The following is a 23,969-nucleotide window of genomic DNA, read 5'->3' as shown; positions in this document are numbered from 1 at the left end:
GCTGCTGGCTATGCACCCTTCAGCAGCAGGTGTACCCAGGCCCCAGAGGTTTAAGTCAGCTCTGCCAGTGACCAACAGACTTACAAGACCATCTGTTTGGGCACAAACTGCACACAGCCTTCCCAGTTTTGCTGCCCAGATCTTCACTGTACACAGACAATACAGGGCTTGTTATGGATTAGCTAACGAGCAACTGTTTAAACCAATAGACAGTCCTAGTTCTCCTGTGCTCATTATCTGGATCCTACATGAATGAGAATACTGCCTCTTCTTCTAGTTGTAATATTGTCTTTTCTGATCAAGCAGCTTTCCTTCACTTTGGGGCACCCCCTAAGGCACTAGAACCTGGAAAGAACCTTGTACTGTTTTTGCTTAACAGATGTATAGGGATACTTTAATAAAATTTTGTTAAGTTATATTTCATACATGCCCTCCAGCAATAAATTATGCCTTTGAAAGATACTTTAAAAGATAGTTCATGTGATAGGTTTTGCTTACTTGCACTGTAGAAATAAGAAAGCTCCTTTTTTCCTATGCCAGGTCTCTACACAATCTCCATATTGACACTTATCAGTTCCCTCTATGTATGTGCAGCCCCTTGCTTGAGAAATGTTATCACCCTTCTCTACTCAATGTCTGACTAATCAACAAAATTAAGACAAATTCTGAGAAAGCACTCCTTGTATTTATCTTGAAGTTTGCTTTTCATGTTTCAGACCTGAGAAAGGGCCTCTCTGTCCACCAGTCTAACAAACTTATTAATGTCACAAAAACACACATAGTATAAATCATAATACTAACAATTTCGAAAAAAACTGCAGATATTCAGTGGAAACCAATATTCGGTCACCACCTAATGCACACCATTCTCCATTTCCTGTGTAAAATCATAGTACATCTAATCTAGAATCCACCTCTCATTCATACAAAACAGACATACACACACACACACACACAGAACATTCCTTGGAACTAGTTTTACAAATACATTCCTTATAGTTTTGTCTGATACAATTTTAAAAGTCCCCAACAACAGCATTTCCATTCTAACTCCTTACAGAAGAGAGATCCCCCAGCACTGAGCACCATGCTGTCATGAAGCTTCTGCTGATATCCATCCTATATTCCTTCTTTCTCTCCCATTAATCCTAGTCATGCTCACATGTTCCACATAAAATCCCTCTCCCTCCTAAATGTTAACACCCTTCAAATATTTTTAGACTGTTATTATGTGTCCCCCCACCCTCCACCTTTCAGTCATCGCTTAGCCAAGCTATGTATATTTAGCTACTTTAATCTTTCCTCCTAAATCAGTCCCTTCAACTCCCAGAGCTCAATGTTAAGTCTGGTATGCTTGTTGCTTTTCTCAGAACTCAGCCCATGTTTCTGAGATCTTTCTGGTAATGTGTTTGCAAAAACCTGTCCAGAAGAGAGCTTGACATGTGCTTGTTTTAGGAAAAAAGAAACGCACGCCAGTGGACATTATTAATTTTCATTTTCCATGCCTGATTTTTTTCCCCAGGTTTTGAATTCAATCTGAAATTTTAAATGTAAATTAACATTTTGTATATTTAAGAGTAAATTAGCAACTGGAAATATTTGGATCCAATTGTCCAAGTACACAGTGTTTTTAAAAGTGTAAAAAAACACTAAGGCTTTTTTACTAACCTTTTCAGAAAATGAGTGGAAATGTGTGAAGTTATCCAGAAGCACAGCAGAAGCAAAACAATGACTTGCAACAAGGGAGAAGGCTGACAAATGAAATTGAAAGAGTCTCTCAGGTAACAAGGCAGATGAGTGGATACAGCTGCAAAGCATAAAGCTGGCTTACTAAACTAGAAATCAATTAAACTGGCAGTGTTATTTACAATGAAAAAAAATCAGAACAAGTGCCTTGCTGACAATATACCCCTATAGATCAATTCTATCTTGGAGAATTACTAAATGTTGAAATTTAGAAATGAAAAAGTCAGAGGAAGAGCCAAAAGGGTACTTGAACATGATGAAAGCTCTGTGGCTGCAGACATACACAGTGAGAAAAACATAATCCTACACAACACGTTTGGTTTTAAGCCTGACAGATAAATATGGGACCACAAAGCTGCTAAAAATCAAAAGGGACAGGAAAAAGTATGTGCCCTTTGTTGAAACAACAGAATAAAGACCCCAAAAAGTAGTCACAATAATTTTGATAACATCATACACAATAAAACTGGTAATATATTTATGTTCAGTACTAAGTATGTTAAGGAAAGATGCCACAGCCTGTACTATTAACTCTATTAACTGCAACAGCAAGCAGTTTCCTGGTTGCTTGGCATTTCAAAAGTGGTAAATTCCTCAATATTCAGGAAATGCTTGAAACTTATGAAAAAATATTTCTTTTTATGTTTGCATGGAGAAAACACCAGTTAAGCTGACATACAGTTTAACATGAAGAACCCCAAACTCGGCTTACAAAGGAGATGGAAGGAAAAACTTGACAAACTCCAGCAGAAGTTTAACCTCTTGCAAAGGTCCTCAGAAATTTGGCTTCAGCTCGTCAACAACAAAGAACTAGAACCACACAAAAGCAAAGTCGAAAGCTGACTCAGTGAAACAAACCCTTTTTATTGAGCAACTCCAAAAACATCACACCTACCACCCGGAAAAGGAGAGGAGGGAAGTCAGCATCCTGGCTGATTGTCCATGAATTTAAGTTTCATCTGTCTGCTAGTGAATGGGAGATTCAATTTTGTTACCAAAACTATGGGGTAAAGGACTGTTCTACAGTTCACTAGGTCACAATAATGGAAGGGATAGGAACTGCAGAAGTATCTCTCTGAGGGATATCACAGCTGAAATCCAAATTTTGCAATTACTTGGGCCAGCCAGTTCAGTATCAACTGAGCACATTCTCAGCATGTTCCAATTGCTTTGACTGAAACATCATCAGGTGAGATGCTAAACTAGATATAGAAGAAAGCATTTGAAGACTGACACCTTGAAGGTTTTCATATTTGTAATAGCTGCCATGCTTCTCCTTCCCCTCAAGGAGAAGTAGCATTTATGAACTAGGACAAGCAGTGTATGATTTGTGCTTCTTTGGGTTTATTTGTTTGCTTTTCAGTTGTTTTACTTTTAGTCACTTTTTCAGGTCAGGGAAAACATTAACTGATAACGTATCCCTTTGAGACGAAGGCAATATCCTGCAAATTTACCTAGTCACTTCAGAACAGGGGTGGGAGGGATCACCTGTGACATGGTAGTTTTTGTCATCAGACTGATCTTTTATGCCAGCTTAATTCATGTTGCAAGCTCAAGTATTTGCAGTTCACAACCTGCTCCCAGTTTTAACTAGTGACATGGTTAACTGTTCTATCACTCAGCCTCTGAGCTTTGGATATCTTCAAGTATTTCCTATCAGCCGTATCAGGGCTTTGACTCACAAACAGATGGCACCAGCCTGGGAGATAGATGACTGCCCCCAGCTGTCTGCCCCACCCTGCTCAGCACAGAAATGGCAGAGCTGTTTGTAAACCAGCTGCTAAACTACTGCCTCCTACAGAACAGCAATCTAACAAACAGCCACCAATTCTAGCTCCGCTTACAAAGAGGTGCTCCAAGCCAGGTGTTTGTGCAGTGGAAGGGAACACTGGACAGCTAAGGCAGTAGCTCAGTTCTTCCAAGCTCTTACTTCCTTACTCGTAAATCAAGGCCCCAGCAGTGTTTTGTCAAAATAAATATCACTTTGCTAGTTACTGTTTTTTATTTCTCTGTCCACAGTAGTGTTACTCTATTTAGCATCTCCATGCAAATGACAAAGGTACTAAGCTTTTTCCCTCTCCTTTCTCTAGACCAGTACTGAAGATGCCAGGAGACAGTGACTCTAACACCAAATTCTATGATTGCTTATTTGGTACAAATGCTACAGATATTATTTCTGCCATGGAAAAACATAGCTGGAAAATGTAAGAGCCAGATTTGTAATATGGTACCCCCGTAGTATTCTAGCAGGCAACACTTATAAAAATTATCCTGCGGGACCTTAGTGGTATCAGAAGGCACCAGATCAGTAAGTTAATGATGCCCTGGACTCTAATGTCTGCTTCTAATGTCAACACAATGATTAGGAGAAAAGATACCATCCCATATCAGACAAGACAGCTTTTCATGCCTTAAGCAGGTGATAAGCAGAGACTGCTGGAGAGGACAGTGAAGGCTTGTACCCAGAGCAGTGCTGTATATGAGCTTATTCAGTCAGGATGCTGCCTCCAGTAATGGAACATGTCTAGGAGGGAAAAAGATAATGAAAGAAAAGAAGGCAGCAAAGGCATCAAAACACAGATAGTCAATGTACAGAGAAGAGCTTGGCTGACTTCCAAGTGAAGGAGGAATCATGTCCACTCAGCAATCAGCAGAGTGTCATCTAAAGAGCTGTAAGCAGCAAACCAACTCAGAAGAGGCTAGGGAACATGAGCACGAGGCCTGTCTATAGGCTGAAACACACCTTTCTGTGCAATTTTAAATGTATTCAAACAAAACAGTGCAAGTTATTCATATTGGCTTGGTGCACTTCAGTTTGCTCAACGTGTTTGCTGGTAAAAGCTACTAACTTTAAACTGATAACAGGTTGCCTCACAACAGGAGAGAAGTATATAAATTGCACATAGAAGAGATCCTGGGACTTGGAACATCATGCCCAAAAGAGTAGTACCACATGAGCCACTCCTCAGTGGGAAGCAGGGAAATGGTTCCCCTTTTGTCAGGGGAAGGGGCATATACAGTTCTCTGTAACACCTCACCCCTTGGTTCAATGAGTTCTGTGCAAGTTGGTCACGGGACAGCTAAACAACCATCCCTTGAAGGCAGGGCCGGCTCCACATACAGCTTGTCCTGTTCCGTGAGCTGGCTCATAAGCGGTAAAGATGAAATCAGGGACTATATTTATTCTCCCTGCCCGGTCATATCTTTCTATAGACCCCAGGCTGGGCCCCACTTCCTTGGCATGGATCCTGGAGGCTAGTAAGCAAAGCAGGGCATAAATCAGTGCCTCGGGTTCTGTCAAGAGCACATCGAACCAACCATCCACACTGGGAACAGGTGCACTGAAGGCAAGCAGGGACACTGTCCCATTTGGCGTAGTGGGGGAGGGCTTGCAGAAAAGCTGTTCATTTCTTCTCACAGAGCCTAGCCTAAACTTTTCACCCTGCAGTGGGTTATTTACCTTCTGCAGCTCACCAGTGTAGTTAACAAGAGACTTTCCACTAAACACCAGTCCATGCTAGGTCAGGCCCCACCTAAGACTCATTGGTTTCAGTAGTCCATCCGTGCTCTGACACATTCACTCCAAAGCTGAAGTATTTCAGGGACTATGCAGAATGATTAGTAAATTAAGACAGTCTTAAAACACAACGGTAATTTTTCACCAGTAATTTTAAAAGTCACCTGTCATGAAAACTAGTGCAGATTTACAGCGGCAAGGAGCATATCACTAATCTATGCTTAATAACCATGAGGTGGATTTTTCAAGTAATATTTTAGTTTGAATAACATTTTAAGCCAGCATTGCTTCTGAAAGAAGCAGTCCACCCTCACCTCAACCATGGCTGCTCATTCCCACTCTCATCATCCCCTCTCTAATTACCAGCACAAGCAGCTGTGCAGTGAAACAAATCAGGGGGCATATCCAAATTAAAGTTCACTTTTTTCCCCTTTCTGGCTGTGTTAGTTTTAAGCTGGATCAGTTCCCTGGTCGGTTCCATAGCACAACCCCAAAAATGTTTGTGCCAGCATAGAGCAGGAATTGATGTCTACATCAGAATATTGACACTTGCCGAGCCTCAGGGTGATCAGCCTTACTCAATATACATTGCTCTGTACAGATACAATGACGTATGTAAGCAGTAAAACCATCCATTGTAGATAAGGCTGTGTAAACAAGATCCCACCCATGCCCCCATAGTGAGAGCAATCCATTCCCTAGCTCAGGGAACAATGGCCCGATGGGTGGACAGAAACCTGCAGAATGACTTGTCAAGTGCTCCATATGAAGCTTCAGGGCATGGTGGTCCCATGATGGGGCCTGCAAAGACACACAGTTTTCAACGTAAAGGAAAAAAAGCAAGCACTGACAGGGTAGTAAGTAGTAAGAGGGCTGCCTTCCATAGGATCCTTGCTAGTGCTTTGAGAAACAGTTTTAACACCTTGGGACTTTTAACCAAATATTGCACGCTCTCAGCCTTTGCTTTGCTTTTTAGTCACAGAAGTACCAGGTGGCTTCTTCCAATACTGAGCTAGATAGTCCAACCTAGACCAGCTTTTTTGTGGACAAAATCAAGAGAGAAATTTTAACTGTGGAATAGGTAAAAAATCCAATTCAAAATCATGTCTACCACCTAAAAAGTTGTCTTCTGCTACAGCTGCAAGCCAGTGCTTCTTTGCATTCAGGGCTGGGTATCTAGCTAGCTAGCCGAGAAGAACCCACAGGTGAAAGACATTCATGCCAGGGCTATAAGAAGGCAAACTACAATAAAAGGGAGCAGCCAGAGGTTTGTTTTCTGCCATTCTTAAGATCTCAAAAGTGTAGCTAGTTAACAAACTGTAGGTGTTTGCACACCACCAGCAGAGCCATTCAGGGGTTCATGGGCTGAACTTCTGCCCTTTAGCACCAGAGACGCAGACCTTTACCTGTTAGGATAACAAGAATGTTGGAGACAGCAGTGAGAGATTTCATAAAAGATAGACTTATTCACACCATGAAGCCATTATATGTTATCTGTCCAAAGATTAGTTCAGTAGCGTGCCCAGCTCTGGGATCTACCTTATTGATACTCCCCTGAAAAAGGCATCTATAATTCCTTCTGATCTGTGTGCATGGAATGTTAAAATCTTCACTGCTTTTCCTAAATACAACTTGAAGCGACCAAGTGCATCAGCTTGGGATCGCCTGAGAGAAGAGTTCATTCAGAACATCATCTGGTATAAGGCAAGTGGCCTGCACAGGGCAGGCTGCCTGGAATGTTGTGATGTGCCCTTTCTTTCTCCTTACCATACATCTTGCCTTCGTCTGACAAGATAATCTTCCGCCGTCCACATGGTGGGTAGATGGCTAGCGCTTCCTGGAAGCTCTGCTCAATGTCCGGACTCCACACACCCTCAGCATCATTGTCAATGGGTTTGTCCAAGGCCTCACTGCCCCCTGAGTCGTTGCTCCCCTCAGGGGAGGTGGGAGAACTCCACTCGTTGGAGGTAATGGTGCCAGCTAGAAACTCCAAGGTGCCACGTGGAGAAGCAGACTCAGAACCTGTGATGACAAACACATCCCATCTGTCAGTTAGAAATCCTTCTCCCTAGGAAAATGAGGAGATACTAAAGAAAAAAAAATATCAGAAAACCTAAGTGAAGAGGGTTTTTACTTCCTTAAGTTTACCTTACTTCCTTAAGTTTACCTTAAATGGTAACTCAACCATGTGCTTGATATCTATTAATGTTGAGATGAAAGCCTTCTCTACAAATTCTTCTGATACAACAGACTGCTTCTGTATCTCTTTGGCTCATTAACTTTCTATCACTTCCCAATTCTCCTCAGACACTAAGTCTTCTTGCCTGTGTCTTTGTCTCCTAATTTCCTTCTCCCTCTGCTGTCATTATCTGTGTAACTGTTATTTAACTTTCTGAAGCCCGCATACAGGGATTCAGTCTGTAGGAAAGACTATACAAAGTAAAGCAATGATGAATTATCTAGTCATCACTAAGCACTGGGGTTGAAATTTTCTTAGATACTGTTTCACTGGATCAGAGTTAGTAGTCGGTGTCATTTTTAACACTGACATTTCTTCTTCTCAAGGATCAGCTGCACTTCTAAAAAGCAATTCCTCGAGCCAGAAAGTTTAACGCAATGTCTCCCAAATCTCAGCACTATATCCTGGCAGGAGCAGAAGGCACCATGAGTAAAAGGATAAAGGCACTAGGTTGCAGGTCAAGAATCCTAGGCGCTTAGCCTGTTTCTACTGCTCATCTTCAAAATGACCTTGGGCAAATTCCTTCAGTTCTCTGTGCCTCTCTGTGCCGTCATCCTTTACCAGTCTCAGGCTATTAGATTTGCCACTGGGCAGGAGCAGAAACTGGTTTCTCATTGATCCTAAGCAGGCAGCTGCTAGCTCTTGAAAACCACGTAAATTATAGTCTACTTATAAGCGCCTACAGTAGAAGCTGAAGTCATTGAGTGGAGCTGCTAAAACAGTCATTCAGAAAGCAACTTCAGACCATACAGACACTTCCAGTCAACCATATAGAAGATAAATGGCTTCTAAAGACACAGATAATTCCCCTGCCTTAATCCCAAAGCTGGTCGGTTACCTTTTTAATAGTTTCGTTATCTGAGCTACAAAGAATGTTCACAAGCCACCATTTGAGAATCCAGTTAAATGAGAGAGTTCAATACTTCCCTGCGTTATCACCACATTGAGCTGGGTAGCAAGAAAATCAGAATAAGGCTTTTTTTGCAAGAGCAACAGAATCATCAAACCTGTACTGAACAAGAGAGTAAGGAGAGAGCTCTGACATGCCAAGTCAGACTAGCTCACAAGTATCACAGCGATAATGTAAAGGAGACAGAGGAGAAGTTTGGTCATGGTCTATATCAAAAACTAGCTAGAACAAAATTTGTGCAGTTATGCCATGCCCCAGTTGGTAAATAGGCAAAGCAGGTCCATTCACTCAACTTCAGAAGTTCAAAAATTCAAGGCTCATGGCTCCAGAAACTTTTCTGACATCAACTTAAGAAAGCATTACATCACACACTCCTTTTTAAGTCTTTCTTTGGTTTCTTACCTCTTTGGATTTCATGTTTACAAATTAAAGACCGTAATGACTAGATTTTTTATTATTTTTTTAAAAAATACAAGCTGAAATTCTTAAGAATTGTATAATTTCAGAAGCTGAAGTTGTAAAAAGAGTTGACAACACTGGCTCTCAGAAGGTTTCACTGCTCCTTAATGACTTTAGACAGCAGCAGGTACTTATTTTATATCTCCATAACTCACCAAAACCTCAGCAAACAAAGGAGATAACACTGGTCATTTGAATAATTTCTAGACACAGTATACCTCTGACATCATGGTGCAGCATTTTAACAAGTGGTTCACATGGACATTTAGAAAACCCAGTATACATTTCCTGTGAGAATGTTTGGAACACATGAACCACTGGAATGGCCTACCACTGCCCATCCATCCATTTCAGCCCCTACATTAGATTATTTGAATCCTCTTGATCCATGTTATACATTTTCAGAGCTCTAATGAACATGGAAAGAAAGAAAAAAATGGGAGGTGAGGGGGGCAGAAAAGGGAACTCACACTTGGCCTTTACCACTGGGACAGACATCCCAAGCACACTGTGAATGGCACCAAAGCAGGCAATGTGACTTTAAGAGATCCTGAAATGAACAGTAACAGTTGCTTTCCTCACCAAGCATCTATCACCAGTACATCCCCTTTCACTGGCAGATGCACAATAAAAAATTACACGGATATTGAAGAGATTGTCCTGCTGGGGAATCAGTGTAGAGGAGTAAGCTTTCCACAGGGGGACTCTGACAGAGAAACAGAAGCTATCTGTTCCAGCTGTTCTTTTGTTATTTCCCCAAGCATCCCTAGTCCCTGGAGGCTGTCAAGACCCTCTGTATTTAATGCACATTAAAATCTCCACAGAAGGCACAGACTAGTTTTAACTTAGGCTGACAGACTGAGAAATGGAGGGGTTCAGAAAGAAGCCTAAGTTGTGACAGCAAGTGTATTCATAGTACCACATGCATTTGGAGCTACAAGTCTCGTAACAGCAGGCTCCACACCAAGTGAAATCATACTCTAACTACTCAACTGTATGACTCCCAAAGCCATGGTCACTGGAAGCTACAACCTCTGCTCTCAAGCCAAAGCCCCTAGCAATGCATACAAGTAGATAAAGTCATCTCCTAGGGAATGTATGGCCATCATAACCATAAAAAGAACCTACTTTGCATCTAGTTATTTTCATCTCCTTAATGTCCATGCAGACACAGATGAATACCTAGCAGATGATTTCAGCATGGTACACTTATGTTGCAACTAAGCAACTATATCTGAAGCATAACTTCCCCCCCCACACCCAGCATCCAAACCCTGGGAGTTGTTGCCTGATCATTTCATGTTTTACAAGGCTTCACATCTGTGCCAAGCACCTTCGCTGACAAAGGAAACTCTGGGTTCTTTCTGGTCTAAGCTCCAGAATAAGTGGAGGAGAAAACACATACTGTATTCAGTTCAGTGTCAACTCCCAAGACTGTTCTCCAAACACAAAAGAAAAGTTGTGCCAACTTCTGCACGTCTCTTGTATATTCAGGAAAGTTCACAAAGCAAGAGACAGAATATGTGAGCCTTATCTTACATTGGTCTAAATCAAGGGAGATGTGGAACATAAGAGCAATGAGAGAAGAGATTCTATAAATCTTTAAGTGACTAGATACTTTTTTTTTTAACGCTTCTTACTTTTTTGCCTTGACCAGCAATGTTAGTCCTATCCCAAACTACAGCTAGGTCAGCAGGCACTGAAATGTGCTATCATGGCCAATCCCAACTTTTCTACACCTTGGGGCCTGATTCTGCTTTCCCTTCTTGGCACTAAAGCTATTCCTAATGGATGGTGAGAAAAGTGGAATTGTACTGACTGTAAAATCAAGGATGTTTAGCCACCTCCAGCTGAAACATCAATAATCACCCAGACACTAATCGGCCTTCTTTTTGATAACTTCTGAAGGAATTCCATAGACTGAAATGACTGTGAAAATCCTTATAACTCTATGTCTCTAATTCAGTAAGATGCCAAGGGCTTAAAGGACCTGCAAAGTTTTCTTAAATAATGTTGCTTAAATAGTAAGCTCCATGTGCAATCCCAGGCAATACTTTGTGCTCAGAGGCAATAAACACTAATACAGGGAGTCCTGGTCAGGTGCTATCTGTCTGTGGGTCTCTTCTTTGGCTGAAACACTTCAGGCCTTCTGTTTCCTGCACTATTGATCTGACCTCTGAACTCACTGATGGCCAAAGTGGCCATTTATTAAACTAAGGAAAGCAAACTGTAGAGCAGCTGGGGGCTAAACTCTATGGTAAATGGCTTTATTAGTATGGCAAGTTGAAAAACTGTCAGTGGAATAATTTCCCATTGAAAAAGCAATCTGATCAAAAATAGAGCATTTTTCAGAAACATGCTAATGTTGAATGTGTTATTTATAGACAGGTTTGAATAATATTCATTAGTAACTACTTTAACACAATACAAATGTTTCAGTATCTAGCTTTCAGTTTGCTTCTGTTTTCCTATTCAATCAATAGTAACTATACACATACAGCTTGGTAACTTGTATTACTGACTGTTCTAATACCACTAAATATTTTAATACTTGTAAACTTTTTTTTTTTTTAAGTGCTGTTTGTGGAAGAGCTTGTAATCACAAAGCTTTCTTCTGATATGGAGGGAATTTGATTCTGAAATCACTAAACAGACATCCCAGTTCCCAGGCATGCTCAGACAATTCCTCCCCCATCTGAATCCCCTCACCAGGCACAGTTCTTAGGATCAGAGGAGTCAGAGGATGTTGTCCCATTCTTGTAACAGGAAGTTTTGCCAGAGGTCCCAGGCTTGGCGTTTGTTCTCTTCAGATTCCCTCAGTTTGAATTTACACTCTTCTTCTTGGCTCTTGTATTTCTGGTATTGTACCTTACAGTTGTTCTTATTCTGATCCCACTCTTATTTTACTGAGAGATTATTAACTACCTTTCTTTGTGAGGTCTAATCATGAATTCTCTCCCAGGATCAAAGACACAAGCCCTCACAGCACCTCCTCCTCCTCACCACAGTATCTCTACTTCCTTCTTATGTTTCCCGCTGTCCAAATAGTGTTTCTTATTCACTCTTGGTCCCTGTTCTTCTTTCTGCCATAGCCCGTCTCTTAATGAGTCACTCACAAAGGCAGGCTTTTGGGTCAGAGGAAAGCAAAACCATGGAGAAAGCACAAAAATCTTTCAGCTCCAGCAGCTTTGGTTTAATTGTTCTGATGCTGGTAATTTCAACACTAACTCTCTTTCCTTTCACACATGGTGTCTCATTGAGATTCAGAGATCCTGCAGGGCTAGACAGCTGCCAAGAGCCCTTCAGCGAGGTCTCATTGACAGAGAGCACATCTTTAACAGACTCCGTAGTCTGACACATCTGCTTTCTAATATCAATCCCTCAGTCATTACTGTTGGTAACAGCTCCCTCTTAAGTGTTTGTGGCAGCTGCTCAACACAAAATCATACTTTCCTGAGGATCTGAAAAATTGCAGCCAGCTGTCTCCAGTTGTTCAGTTTTCTTAGAGCTGCTCTGTCCAAAAGACTCCCCCCACTCCATGGCCACCCCCTTTCCCTGCTGCAATCGGTATCAAGCATGACACATGAACCATTCACTCACTCCTCCCAGGCAGGAACGTTTGCCAGCACAGCCGTGTGGAGTCTGACAGTGCGGTTCCACTCCTGCTTCTGAGCTGGCTGCACTCTGAGCAAGTCAATTCATTTTACCAAGGACGTCCCTTCAACCTTGGTCTCGTTTAATGGAGCTGCAAGCTATGGGGGCAGGGACTGCTTCCCATTACAGGTATTCCTTGATGTCATTGTAATGCAAATAAAAACAAACAATTCCGGTATTCACTACCTTGGTAACATGAGCCCAATACTGCTACTACGGAGGATCTGTACATTTTCATATCTGATCAGCAGTCAAACAGAGAATGTCAAAAAAGAATGGGTTCAGCCAGAAGAGAAGATGTCCTGCTGTTCAAACTATAACTTTAGAGTAGTTTATAACAATAAGAAAATCTGGAAACAGCAACAACCAGTCAGTTACTTCCATCCAGAACACACTAACAAATGAGCTTACACAATGCAGTCATACGAGGAGATTTGGGTTTAGGAAAGCAACAGTTTGGAATACTACGAAATCTATTGCGCAACGTACGATGGAAGATAGCATTCAAACTTACCAAAGGAAGAAGGCTGGGAAATTCTACAGGACACTACAGTAATAGCTCAGTTCCTCTGAAAGAGAAGAATGAGTGCAATCAGTAGATGAGTAGCTCCAAGGGGGTGCAACTCAAAGACTGCAGGGAAAAAACGTACTGGAAAGGCAAAAGGTGGAAAAGCAGCTATTCAACAATAACTAAGGTCTGTTAAAGCTTGCAGGCAAAAGAGGACAGAAATCATGAACATGTTTACAGGGTTTCTACAGAGCAAAATAAAGATGCAAATGTAGCAAGACCAACTGGCACTGAACTATATCTAGGAAGGTAACAGCACTTTTGTAGCACCAGCCAGCAATCAGTTCCTCAGGCTCCTCAGGAGCTGCACTCCAGTTATTAAATCAGCCTGGAGCCAGAGCCACTCAGTTTCAGCAGAAGATCCAGCGACAGTGGAGATGGGTGAGTGCAATTCACTGGGCCTTTTGAGGGGGCTCCACTCAAGCACTCCATAACAACTTAGCCAACTGGTGAGACTGGCTACAATTTCACCTTTTGCCCTGGGCTTCCTGCAATCCCTGAGCAATGCTGGCTATTCCCTGTGAATATCCCTATCCACCCAGGACACCAGAGTAATGCTGCCTAATCCCGTGAATAAAACCAGTTAAAGTAAGTATTACTTGCTGTAGGTGAAGCAAAAGCTCTTAACAGGCAGCAGCGCCAGGCAAGGAAGAAAGGAGAACTGAGATTTCCCTCTGTGTAGGGAAGGCAAGGTAATATAATCATTACATCTATAGGCTGTATTGTGAGATTTTTGTCTCTGTCTCACCACCGAATAAGACTGGTTTACAAAAGAACAAGCACTACTAGCCTCAGATCATATCCAACATAAGTTTGGGCTCCAGCTGAATGCTTATCACAATGCCTAGCACAAAATCAAGCTTGGTTTGCTTGCTACACTGAAACTGCCTGCAGCAGCTGCTGTTCAAAAGGCACCTGATTTCCTGAGCAAAGCAAAACAACACTCTTAAATTATTGCGGTAGCTGAGCTCTGGCTGGAACAGAGAGAGGATGTAGTGTCCAGCACAGCGATATAAATCAAAACAAGGAGAGAGGAGAACTTCTATCAGTGCAGCCCTGGATAATGCAGTCAAACAGGATGTGATGAGATAAGGCTGTGTGTGGCCTTGCACACCATCCAATCAGTTACATTTGTGATAAAGGAAACAGAACACAGAGCTTTGCTGCCCTAAGGAGGGGAGAAAAAAAACCCAACAACAAAACCCAAAGTCTGGTTCTACTCCCACTAGCCCAGGGGTGACCAACTTGGGGATCGATCCTGAGCCACCGGCAACTCATGCACAGCCCCCACATATGGGCTACATCACAAGGCCACCAGCCTTGGACTGACAAAATGACTACTGCATGATTTACTTCTCAGCTGGGAGAGAAAAACGAGCCAGCAAGGGCAGCAGAGATTGACACTGCCAGGTTGCCCTGGGATTGAGCCCCAGCCCTCAAAGGAACAGTGCAATTCCTGGGGAGTCACCATTAGCTCCCATACAGGAACTGTTCCCAGAGCTCCCATTCTCCCTGACTTTCCAAGACATGTGGCATGTGTTTCACAGCTTCCCAAAGAGATGAAGGTTGTGGCAGGGTGAAAATGGTTAGCCACCCTTGTGCTAGCAGCAGTGGTCACCCAGAGTCATTCTCCCAGCAAGCATGGAGTTGGTTAGAAAGCAATGAACCAGGAGGAAGTCTAATAATCATGTCCCTTTTCTATTGCAGAATCACCAGTAGTGTTAGCTAACACATTTAAATCACAACTGTCCCTTCAAGTATAGAAAAGTGTAGACATTGACTGATAAAAATTACTTGGGTCTTACCAAACCAAGCTAGAGACTGAAATAAATCATGCTTAGCATTTTTCCAGAGAGTATTATTCACTTAATTATTAAAGGATAGGGAACCTTTAATAGCAACCTAAACAAGCCTTGCTCCTAAACCCACTGAAAGTGAGTTGTCCTGAAAATCTCATCAGACTCAAAAGCACCATTTTACCTATGAAAAAACTATAGCACAAAGACCTAAGTGAACCACCCAATTACAAAATCAGACTGGGAGCAAAATCCAAACAAGAATTTCAAGACAAGAAAAGGTGAACTTTAAAAGTGATTTGAGATTGCAAGTGGTGTAACTTCAGAGGGGCTCATGTTTAACACTGTCTGGAAATCAGGCATCTTTTGAGTCTTTCCTGCCAAGTAACATGAAATTGAGAGACTCATAATGCCCACTTTATGATATCCAAATCACATTCTTATTTCCTAATCCTGCCTCCTGTTCATGACATCTCTCAACCTCTTGTCTAGGACTCAAGGGTAGATGTCCCAAAAAACCTCACAACCGTGACATACTTAGCTTCCCATGACACTAATGGCAGAATTTCACATGAACTTAGACAGGAAACACAGGCTTGCAAATCTCATCCAAAGCAGTGAAAACCATTAGCTCCAAAACTATAGCCAGTCTCCAAGAAAATTAACAGCTGAACCTGGGCTAAGAGACTTACAACAGCATAGACAGAAGCACTGACCACACAACCCACGAAAACAGTCAGATTTCCGCATCTGTGGTGCTTGGAGGTGGTCTGTGTTGTGGGCATGACCTGTCCGGCCAGGGTTAAGCCCTTTACTAAAGCCTCAAGACAAAAGCAAACCACAAACAGGCAGAACAGGTATATAAAATGGGACCTCAGTTCAGTCAACCAATTAAGCATGTGCCTTGATTTTAGTATACTTAGACAGGAGCTTAAAAATGTTGATACTTTTCATAAACCAATGCCTAAGAAAAGAATAGCCATGAAACATCTGCATCATACGAATGAACCCTACTCATGGCTACCAACCAAACCAAACTCTCTTGGGGTATTCAACAACCACCCCAGCTCAGTTTTGGAGTCTCCACCTGGAGATTTGCTCCACCTGGAACGTGCAGCAGGAGAACATTCACTGCTTACAGCTAAGATGATCACTTCTTGAGGGCTGACACTGAGGTCCACCAGATTGGTTTTTCTGTAAAAGGGTCTGAAATTTCCTAGCAGACAAGCAGACACCAGCCATTTTAGCCAGATTCCAGTTTTCCTACCAGTTTGATACAAGAGAGAGTACAGCCATCCCCAACTCGGACTAGGGTAATTTTGAGCTCGGAACTCTACCCTCTCAATTATGGCATAAACACACTGTCATTTCCAAACTGCTGAACATACAGGGATTTCATAGAAAGCAAGTGAAAATCATGAGAACCTGCAAGTACAACCCCAACCCTCAAACAGGAATCACTAAGCAAAAAAAGGGAAAAAAGAATGTCAAAAACTGAAAAACACAGGTTAAACTTGCCCTTAGATATTACAGGAAAGCATCAACCTTCTGATTTATCTCTTTGCCCTTCCAGACCCTTCTTGCCAGGAAGGTCAACAGGTTATATACCTTCTGCTGGATTAATCTACAGGAGAACAAGGGCAGCTAGCCAAGCAAAACTAGATTCTTAAAGGGACACAGACAACCACAGACTTAACTCCAGTTTTTAAAACATGTTCTTACAAATAAAACCTGTGACCGAAAACAGTGGAAAAAGATGCTGCTTCTCTATTTTTCAGTTAGCTTACTGGCTGGATAGAAACAGCAATTTGCATTGTTTCCCCTGCACAGTTACTTTCTTCTGTTCACGTAGGTCCTTCACAAACAAACGGGGGTGGGGAAATAAATAGGATTTTATTTATCTCTTTTTAGAAAGATAAATCAAAGAGCAGTGAGTGTACTTGGAGAAAATCTTCTTATGCAAACCTCTCTTTTACACCTCTCTCTTTTTTTCCCTAAGCTGACAAGATTTTCAAACCAAGAGAACCTCTCTAAATCCTGCTAGTCTGGTATCAGTGAGTTTTATTTCAAGGACCTGCTATGGAGAAGTACGATGAGGTAAGATGAACTTAAGACACAACAGCAAATCCTCCCTTTCCATTTCAATATACACGTGCTCAGTGTTCTCTTGACTTTTCCTCCTTCAGTTAAAGCAGTCCTGGTTACAAGAGATTAGACTTCGCCTGGACATCTGTCATTAATGGTTACCATACTGTTTGAAGGGAGGCACTTTGAGGACTATGCTAATTTATTTTCTCTTTGGCAATAGCAAAGCAGATGCTTCAAAGACTTGTATCCAGGCTCTGAAAGCCACTGGCACTCATGTCTTAGAAGTACAGCAAAGTAAAACACCTACCCTTTGGCAATCATATTCTAACAAAGGTAAGAACAAGGTAATTATAAACCTACAACGGAACAGAAAAACAGACCCAGTGACTCAGCCAGTGGCACCGGGAACTGGAAAACCTGCCCCTCCCTAGCAGGAAAACGTCTAATTCATATGATGTTAAAAACAAAGGGGAGTGACTGCATCATCTCCCGAAAAAGGAAGACCCAAGAGGCAGGAAGAACAACAACAAAAATCCACAAAAACCCCCAAACAAACAAAAAAACCCCAAGAACCCAAAACACCACCTCCAAACCCCAAAATAACTCTTTCTAATAATCTAGTCTCAGATCTTGTAATGAGCTCCATGCATGCAAATTCCTGACTTTTTACAAGGCTCTACAAAGGAACCTGTTGGGCATTTATTTAGCATGGTGGTGGGCATAATGCAGAAGTTGGAGACAGGGGAGCATACACTACTGTAAGTCTTAATAAACTTGATTGCTCAAAGGAAGAGAGAATTGCCATGAAGTTAGGGAATGAAAAGAATACAGTGCATGATGTAATAGTCTTAGATTTAGAATAGCATTTGCTACTCTCCAAGGAAATCATAGCTGAAAAATTACTTCAAATTGGCTTTGGAGAGTACCGCTCATATTATTAGTCTTGAAGCTGTTAGTTAATTTTCTAAGTGTAATGATCTATACCAATGGAACCAACAGGTACAGGGGGCATCTACTGGGTTGCTGCAGGGATCTTTGCCAGTCCAGATTTCTTTGACATCTTAATTAGAGATTTAAGACTGAATAAAGTTAATGAAACTTGAAGGTGATATGGAATGAAGTTTACAAACACCAGTGGATAGAAACAACTCAAAGGGATATAGACAGCTCAAAAACAAACAAGAGAAACAAGGGGGACAAATAAGACTATTTGTGAAAAAAGTAATGCAAAGAAACTGAAGAAACAACAACGAAAAATCAGAGATAAATCAAGGAAAAAGCCCTGCCAGAAGCAGGAGCTGAAGACATGCAAGAGTGAGAATGCTGAACAAATGAGAGAGTTGTCTGCAAAGCAAATGCTTCTACAAAATGACCAATGTAACTTTTGTCTGCCTGTGCTCAGATATCACTTCAAGCAACAGAGATAAATCACCTTCAACAAATGGAACATCAGATCTCATTCTGCAAAAGGAACAGATATAGTGAAGAAATTGAAGAGCAGAGTATAAAAAACAATCATTAGGCCTAGAATAATAGATGTTGAAAAATACTGGAAGTTTAGTCTTATTAGTAGCTTCTAATAACTTAGAAGGTGCAAATGCAGAGAGAGAGAGAATAAGCAATCATTTCACAGAAATACACACCAAGGCAAAAACTGTTGCAGTAGAGTAAGAAACTTTTCTGATGTTAAAGTACATTGGGTGATGGAAAAGTTGCCAAAGAAAATTACTGGAAGATCCATTGCATAGCATTGGGGGGGACGGGAGACGGGGGACGACACCCAACAAATGAACAAAGGACAAATCTGAGCTATAGGGAAAGTATAATAGATCTTTAAAAAAAGGTAACACTGAATTTTTTCTTTATTAAGATACAGTCGTGGCCAGATAAGACCGAAAATCATTTCACTATCACAGGAGCCACTGTAGATATGGTCCAATGAACTACTTAAGGTAGGAAAAGATGGCAATGTTGCTAAGAGAATATCCCCATTCTTCTCCCACTGCCCACCCCCTAGTCATTGCACCCCCTTCTCCAGACACACCAGCATTTATGTGACCATATAATTAACTGGACTGGAGAACAGATGCGACTGAAAACTGACTTGCTAAAACAGAGTGTTACTTTTCATCTGGATCAACCCCCTGGCCTGGGTCAGTAAACAGCAGTGCCAATACCCATGCCAGCGACAAAGGAAAGAGGTGTGACAAGTACGGAAATGGACAGTTTGAGGCTGTGTGGACAGGTTCTGTCTACAGCAGTGCCAGCCTAAAGTCTTTGTGGACCCACCCCTGGAGTTATGTTGTGACAGAACCAAGAGCTGAAAGATACAACCAGAAAAAGACGCATAATACTAAGGAAGGAAAGCTGTGAATGAGTATAATGTCACTCCAAACAGAGACACAAGCAGCATCTATTGGAAACTGTACCTTTCAGCAACATTCTCAAAACTCTACTTACAGTATTCAAGTTCTGTGAAACAAATACCCAAGTAAGAAAACCAACAGCAACAGTGATTTTATTTTAAACCACAAGCAAGATTCAGTGCCATGGAGCCCTTTTTCTCTTCAGAGCTTGGCAGTACTATTTTCATACTGTTTTCCACAGATGTTCTGTAATACACTAACATTAAAACACTTATCACAGTAAGGACCTAAAATACTTCAAAGCCATCGGTAAAATTAATTAAAAAATCCAAAAGATGTAGCAGGAATCAAGACAGTGGAGAAATCCTAACACCCATTCTCATGCACACTAATTGCTCCCAAGATAACCTCGGAGAGGATCAACAATGAACTGATACTCCCGTTTAGAGATGATAGGCTTTGTCGCATGCTCAGGTTTGAGGGAGCCATCCAGACCGGGATTCAGGAAAACCCCATAAGGTGACTGCACCCACTGTCTGGCTGCCCTTTGCTCTGCCAACCCCAGGTCCAGAGAAAACCAGAGTCCCTCAGCATCCAGCAGCCCTAATAAAGAAGCCGCTCTGTATTCATTAAAGCATGATCCAGGCTCTTCTCTGTCGTGAGAAAAAGCTATCAAGACCAAAAGGCTTTAAGTACACAGGTGATAGCACAGCAGCTTCAACCCGGCCCTAGCACTTGTTATATATACAGTCTGCTTTCCCCCTTGTTCTGTTCCTCTCGCTCCTTCTCGTTACTCTGTGCCCTGTCCTACTGCCCACTTCCTTCTGTAGGAGAACAATAAAGCCTCTTACATCTACACAGACAGATGGACAGACAGGTGAACGAATGCTCCACTCACTTTGCACACAGCCAGTGCAATCAAGTCTAGGGGAAGCCAATCTGTTCTGAGTAAGAGGAAACAAGAAAAAAGAAAAACAAAACCCAAATCTCCTTCCCTCCCACCCAGCCCCCTGCATTTGAAAAGTATTTTGCATTGTTTATTTGTAGAGGATTCACAGAACTGAACTCTTAAGGTTAGAAAGTAACAGGAGTGTAACTTCAGGTTAAACAAAAACAACAAAAAAAATTGGTAGATTAGTTGTGGGGGTTTTGTGTTTTGTTTGGGGGGGAGTTTGTTTTTGTTGTTTTTTTTTTTTACTTTTTACTTATATGTGACCATTCACCATAAAGTAGTTTACAGAAAGTCCTCAAAATAAGTTGAGTTACACTCCTTCCCCCTTCGACAAAAAAAGCCCCATCTTTAGCATTCCATGCAAGGAATGCGTTAAACAGAATTATCTACATAAGATACAAGATTACTTGGGGAAGCTTTCTGTTTGGTTTTTGGTGTTTGTTTGTTTGGGGTTTATTTAATTTAAATCCTTTCCAGAGACATGCCACCAAAACTCACCTCTAACTTCAGAATAACTGATCTGGGAAAACAGCATTCCCTCATCTTTTGGTAAATGCCCTGTAACAATCCACATGCCTTCTCACGGATGGGTTTGCTTGTGATTTTTTTTTTTTCCCCAAAACATCTTCCATAATTTATATTAAAATTTATTACAGAAAGTACCGATCCTCCTCTCCACCCTCCCCAAGAACAACCCTACGAACGGTACAGAAACCTGTTTGTTTCCATTAGAAGTGCTAGCAGTTTTCAGCCGATGCGACAGGCGACCGAGTTCCCCAAGTCCCAGCGCCGGCAGCCCCTTCCCGACGGGGGAAGCCGCCAGAGCCTCCATTGAGGATGTTCCCATCGCTTCCTTTGTACGCTTGTGCCTCCTCTGTCGCCCATGACCGGCTCCAAACCCTCCCTTTCACCCTCTCTCCTGCAGGCGCCCGCGCCCCTTCACCCCGCGCGAAGGCGATCGTGAAATAGCGTGTCCTGACCTGGGCGAGGCAAGAGCGGCTGTTGTTCCGCCGGGGCAGCGGGGACCGGCTTCAAATCCTCCTTCTGCTCCAGGACTTTCTGCCAGAAGAGCAGATGAGGGCTGTTACTGCGCGCCTGCCCCTCGCTCCCGCCCGATCCCCACCCCCGAGCCCACAGGGGTGGGAGCGGGCGGGTCAGCTTCTCGCTCAGCATCGCCACCACCAAGTCGGAGAGAAAGAAAAAAGTTGCCGGGGAGCCGCGGCTGCCTCGGGGCGGCTCCGGGGTGGGCCCTCGGGGCTCCCCCTTCCCCAGGTCCCGCAGCGGCGGGGACGGCGCGAACAATGCCGGGCCGGGCGCTCCTGCCGGCCGGGCGGCCGGGGAGGGGAGCGGAGCGGAGCGGAGCAGGGGAGCAGCCAGGGCCGGCGGGAGCGGAGGCACAAAGCGCACACTCACCTGAGGAGCGCGGAGCGGCCGGCGGGACGGCGAGCCCGGGCGGCGGCGGGGAGGGGGCAGCGGCAGCCGCGGCCGGGCAGGAGTTTGGGAGGAAAAAGGGGGGGTATTTCCCCTGGAGTTTGAAAGGAGGAAGTGAGGAATGCGAGGAATGAGAGTTGGTATGAAATGAACGCGGCCCAGGGAGGGGACTGCCGGCTAACGCAGAGGCTGGGACGGGGCTGGGGTGGGGACTGGCGGGGGGGAGGCGAGAGAAGGGCCGAGGCGGAGTTGGGAACAAAACCCAGCGGGGCCGGGCGCTCCCCGGCCGGGGGCCGTGTGTGACCGGGGCGGAGGGAACGCGGGCAATGGCCGGAAGAGGGGGCCCGCGGGGGAAGGCCGCCCCGCACAGAGGGGAGCGGAGGAAGGAAACTCCGGGCGGCCGGGAGGAGGGAGCGGGAGAAGGAGGCAGCGCCGGGAGCGCCCGGGACGACGCCGCCTCCGGGAATCGGCGCGGCGGCGAGGGCGGGCGTGGCGCCCGAGCGGGGAAGAGTTGGAGTCCGCGGCCGGGACGGGCCGGCCTCAGCCGGGGGAAGAGCCCTGGAAACGCCGCCGCTTGCCTGGTGCTTTCCCAGGGGCGGGACTCCGGCGCTGCGAGGATTCGGCGGTGGCCCAGCAGCCGCCCGCTCCGGCCGCCGGGGCCGAGCGCCGGTTGAGGGGGCTCCGCTCCCGGGGAACCCGCCCTGCGCAGGAGCGCGGATCCCCTGGGTAGCCCCTTCGAGGCAGGCGCGGCCTGCGGACAGCACCTCTTAGAAGCCCCTCAGGGATGTGATGTGTTTTCCACCCAGCATACCTGAACCACTGCAAAACAAACCAACCCCAGCACCGCAGAAGTGGTTGTAACAGTTTAATTGTCCCGAGAGCATCCCAGAAAGTAAACAACTCTCGTAACAGCAAAGGGATGTTCTCTGTGGCTTTCCTCAATCTCAGGACGAGGCTGCTCTCTTCCTATCCATTCATACAGGAATGCCAACATGCTGCACTAGAAAATGCTGATACAAGACTGAGAGCTGCACTAGGGTTGGAAAGCCACATCCCCAAAACAAAAGCAGTAGTAAAACAGCAAGTTTAGTAAATGTTGCTACATCCTATTAGAAGCTCTGGGCAGTGCAGCTACCTCAGCAAAATAAACTTTTTCATGTCTCCAGCAGGTGACTTTGTCACAGATGCCTGGTGGTAACACAACTACCTGTGGTAGAATTATGACACAGTTGTCTTTGTTTAAAACTTCAATATATTGAAGAAATGGGTTAAGAAAAATCTCAGCTTTTAGTAAGAACCCAAAGCTAAAAAAGTTTGTAACTCTTTCAAGTTGCAGAGAAAAGACTGAAAACAGGACCTAAATGTGTCCTAAGGCCTCAGAAACCAGATGGCAAAACCCATCAACTTCATAAACTTAGTCTTGGGATTTGGAAGGCCAACTCCACTTTTTTTTTTTTTTTTTTTTTTTTAGTTTGGCAGTGCTGAAGATAACTGATATTGGTAATCCTTTTTAATACACTTGCTTTTCTTTGGAAGGCAATGCAGCAATAATTTTATTTTATGAATACTTAAAAAGTTTTCTGATACAACTGTAGGAATCAAGAGTATACACAATATAAATAAGATGAAGTTACAAAATTCAATGAAATTATTTTCTGGTTTTTTGTTTGTTATATAAAGCCCTGTAATGATCTCATTTAGCCACTGTTTCTACTAAGCCATATTTAAAACCATGTAATATCATGAAAAATAAATATATATTAAAGGTAGCTCACTTCTCATCACATCTGTTCACTGTGAATTCTAGGCCAGGTCTCATGATTATGTGAGTAACGTATTGTTTTGCTCCCATTTCCCTGCAGAATCAACATAGCTCAAAGAGAAGGAATCGAAACCTATTCCTTCGCATGAATCATCACACAAATTGTTTGCAGGACTCCAGTCAATTGCAGATGGAAACCCACTCAAGAGAATAGGTTTTTTGGTGGTGGTTTTTTTTTTTCTTTACTGGTGGTAATGTGGAAACAAACTATTCTGCTTAGAACAGAAAGCAGAAGGAGTTGGGCAAGCTGATCAGATTTAATTCCCCAACCCTATCTGTACTCTATCTGAATGATTTTGATATGCAGCTTTTAAAATAAAGTAATTTTTCATAGTAAAATAGTATTACTTTCCCTTTAATAAAGAAAGGGCTCAATTCAATTAAGCATTAAAAAAATAATCAATCCTTTGTTTTCTTCATA

The 23,969-nt window shown here is 43.2% G+C and overlaps 1 protein-coding gene across 5 annotated transcripts in view; it reads right to left on the bottom strand.

The window, feature by feature from the left end:
* The window catches only part of TEAD4 (TEA domain transcription factor 4), a 59,713-nt gene extending 37,728 nt beyond the window's left edge, over positions 1–21,985 (bottom strand). The window contains exons 1-4 of one of the 5 annotated variants that reach the window (XM_072878745.1): positions 21,709–21,770; positions 21,276–21,354; positions 13,040–13,094; positions 7,031–7,285 (exon numbers count right to left, since the gene is read on the bottom strand). In XM_072878745.1, the coding sequence (XP_072734846.1) occupies positions 7,031–7,037 (7 nt within the window). In that variant the 5' untranslated portion in view covers positions 7,038–7,285; positions 13,040–13,094; positions 21,276–21,354; positions 21,709–21,770. Of the gene's footprint in view, positions 1–7,030; positions 7,286–13,039; positions 13,095–21,275; positions 21,355–21,708 lie in introns of all 5 variants that reach the window. The other 4 variants (XM_072878755.1, XM_072878730.1, XM_072878737.1 and 1 more) reach the window with 4 other exon arrangements.
* Positions 21,986–23,969: the final 1,984 nt, after the last annotated feature.

Source organism: Ciconia boyciana, chromosome 1 (genome assembly GCF_034638445.1).
Source record: "Ciconia boyciana chromosome 1, ASM3463844v1, whole genome shotgun sequence".
NCBI lineage: Eukaryota > Metazoa > Chordata > Aves > Ciconiiformes > Ciconiidae > Ciconia > Ciconia boyciana.
Note: the sequence above shows the minus strand (reverse complement) of the source record. Positions and strands in the feature narration are given on the sequence as shown.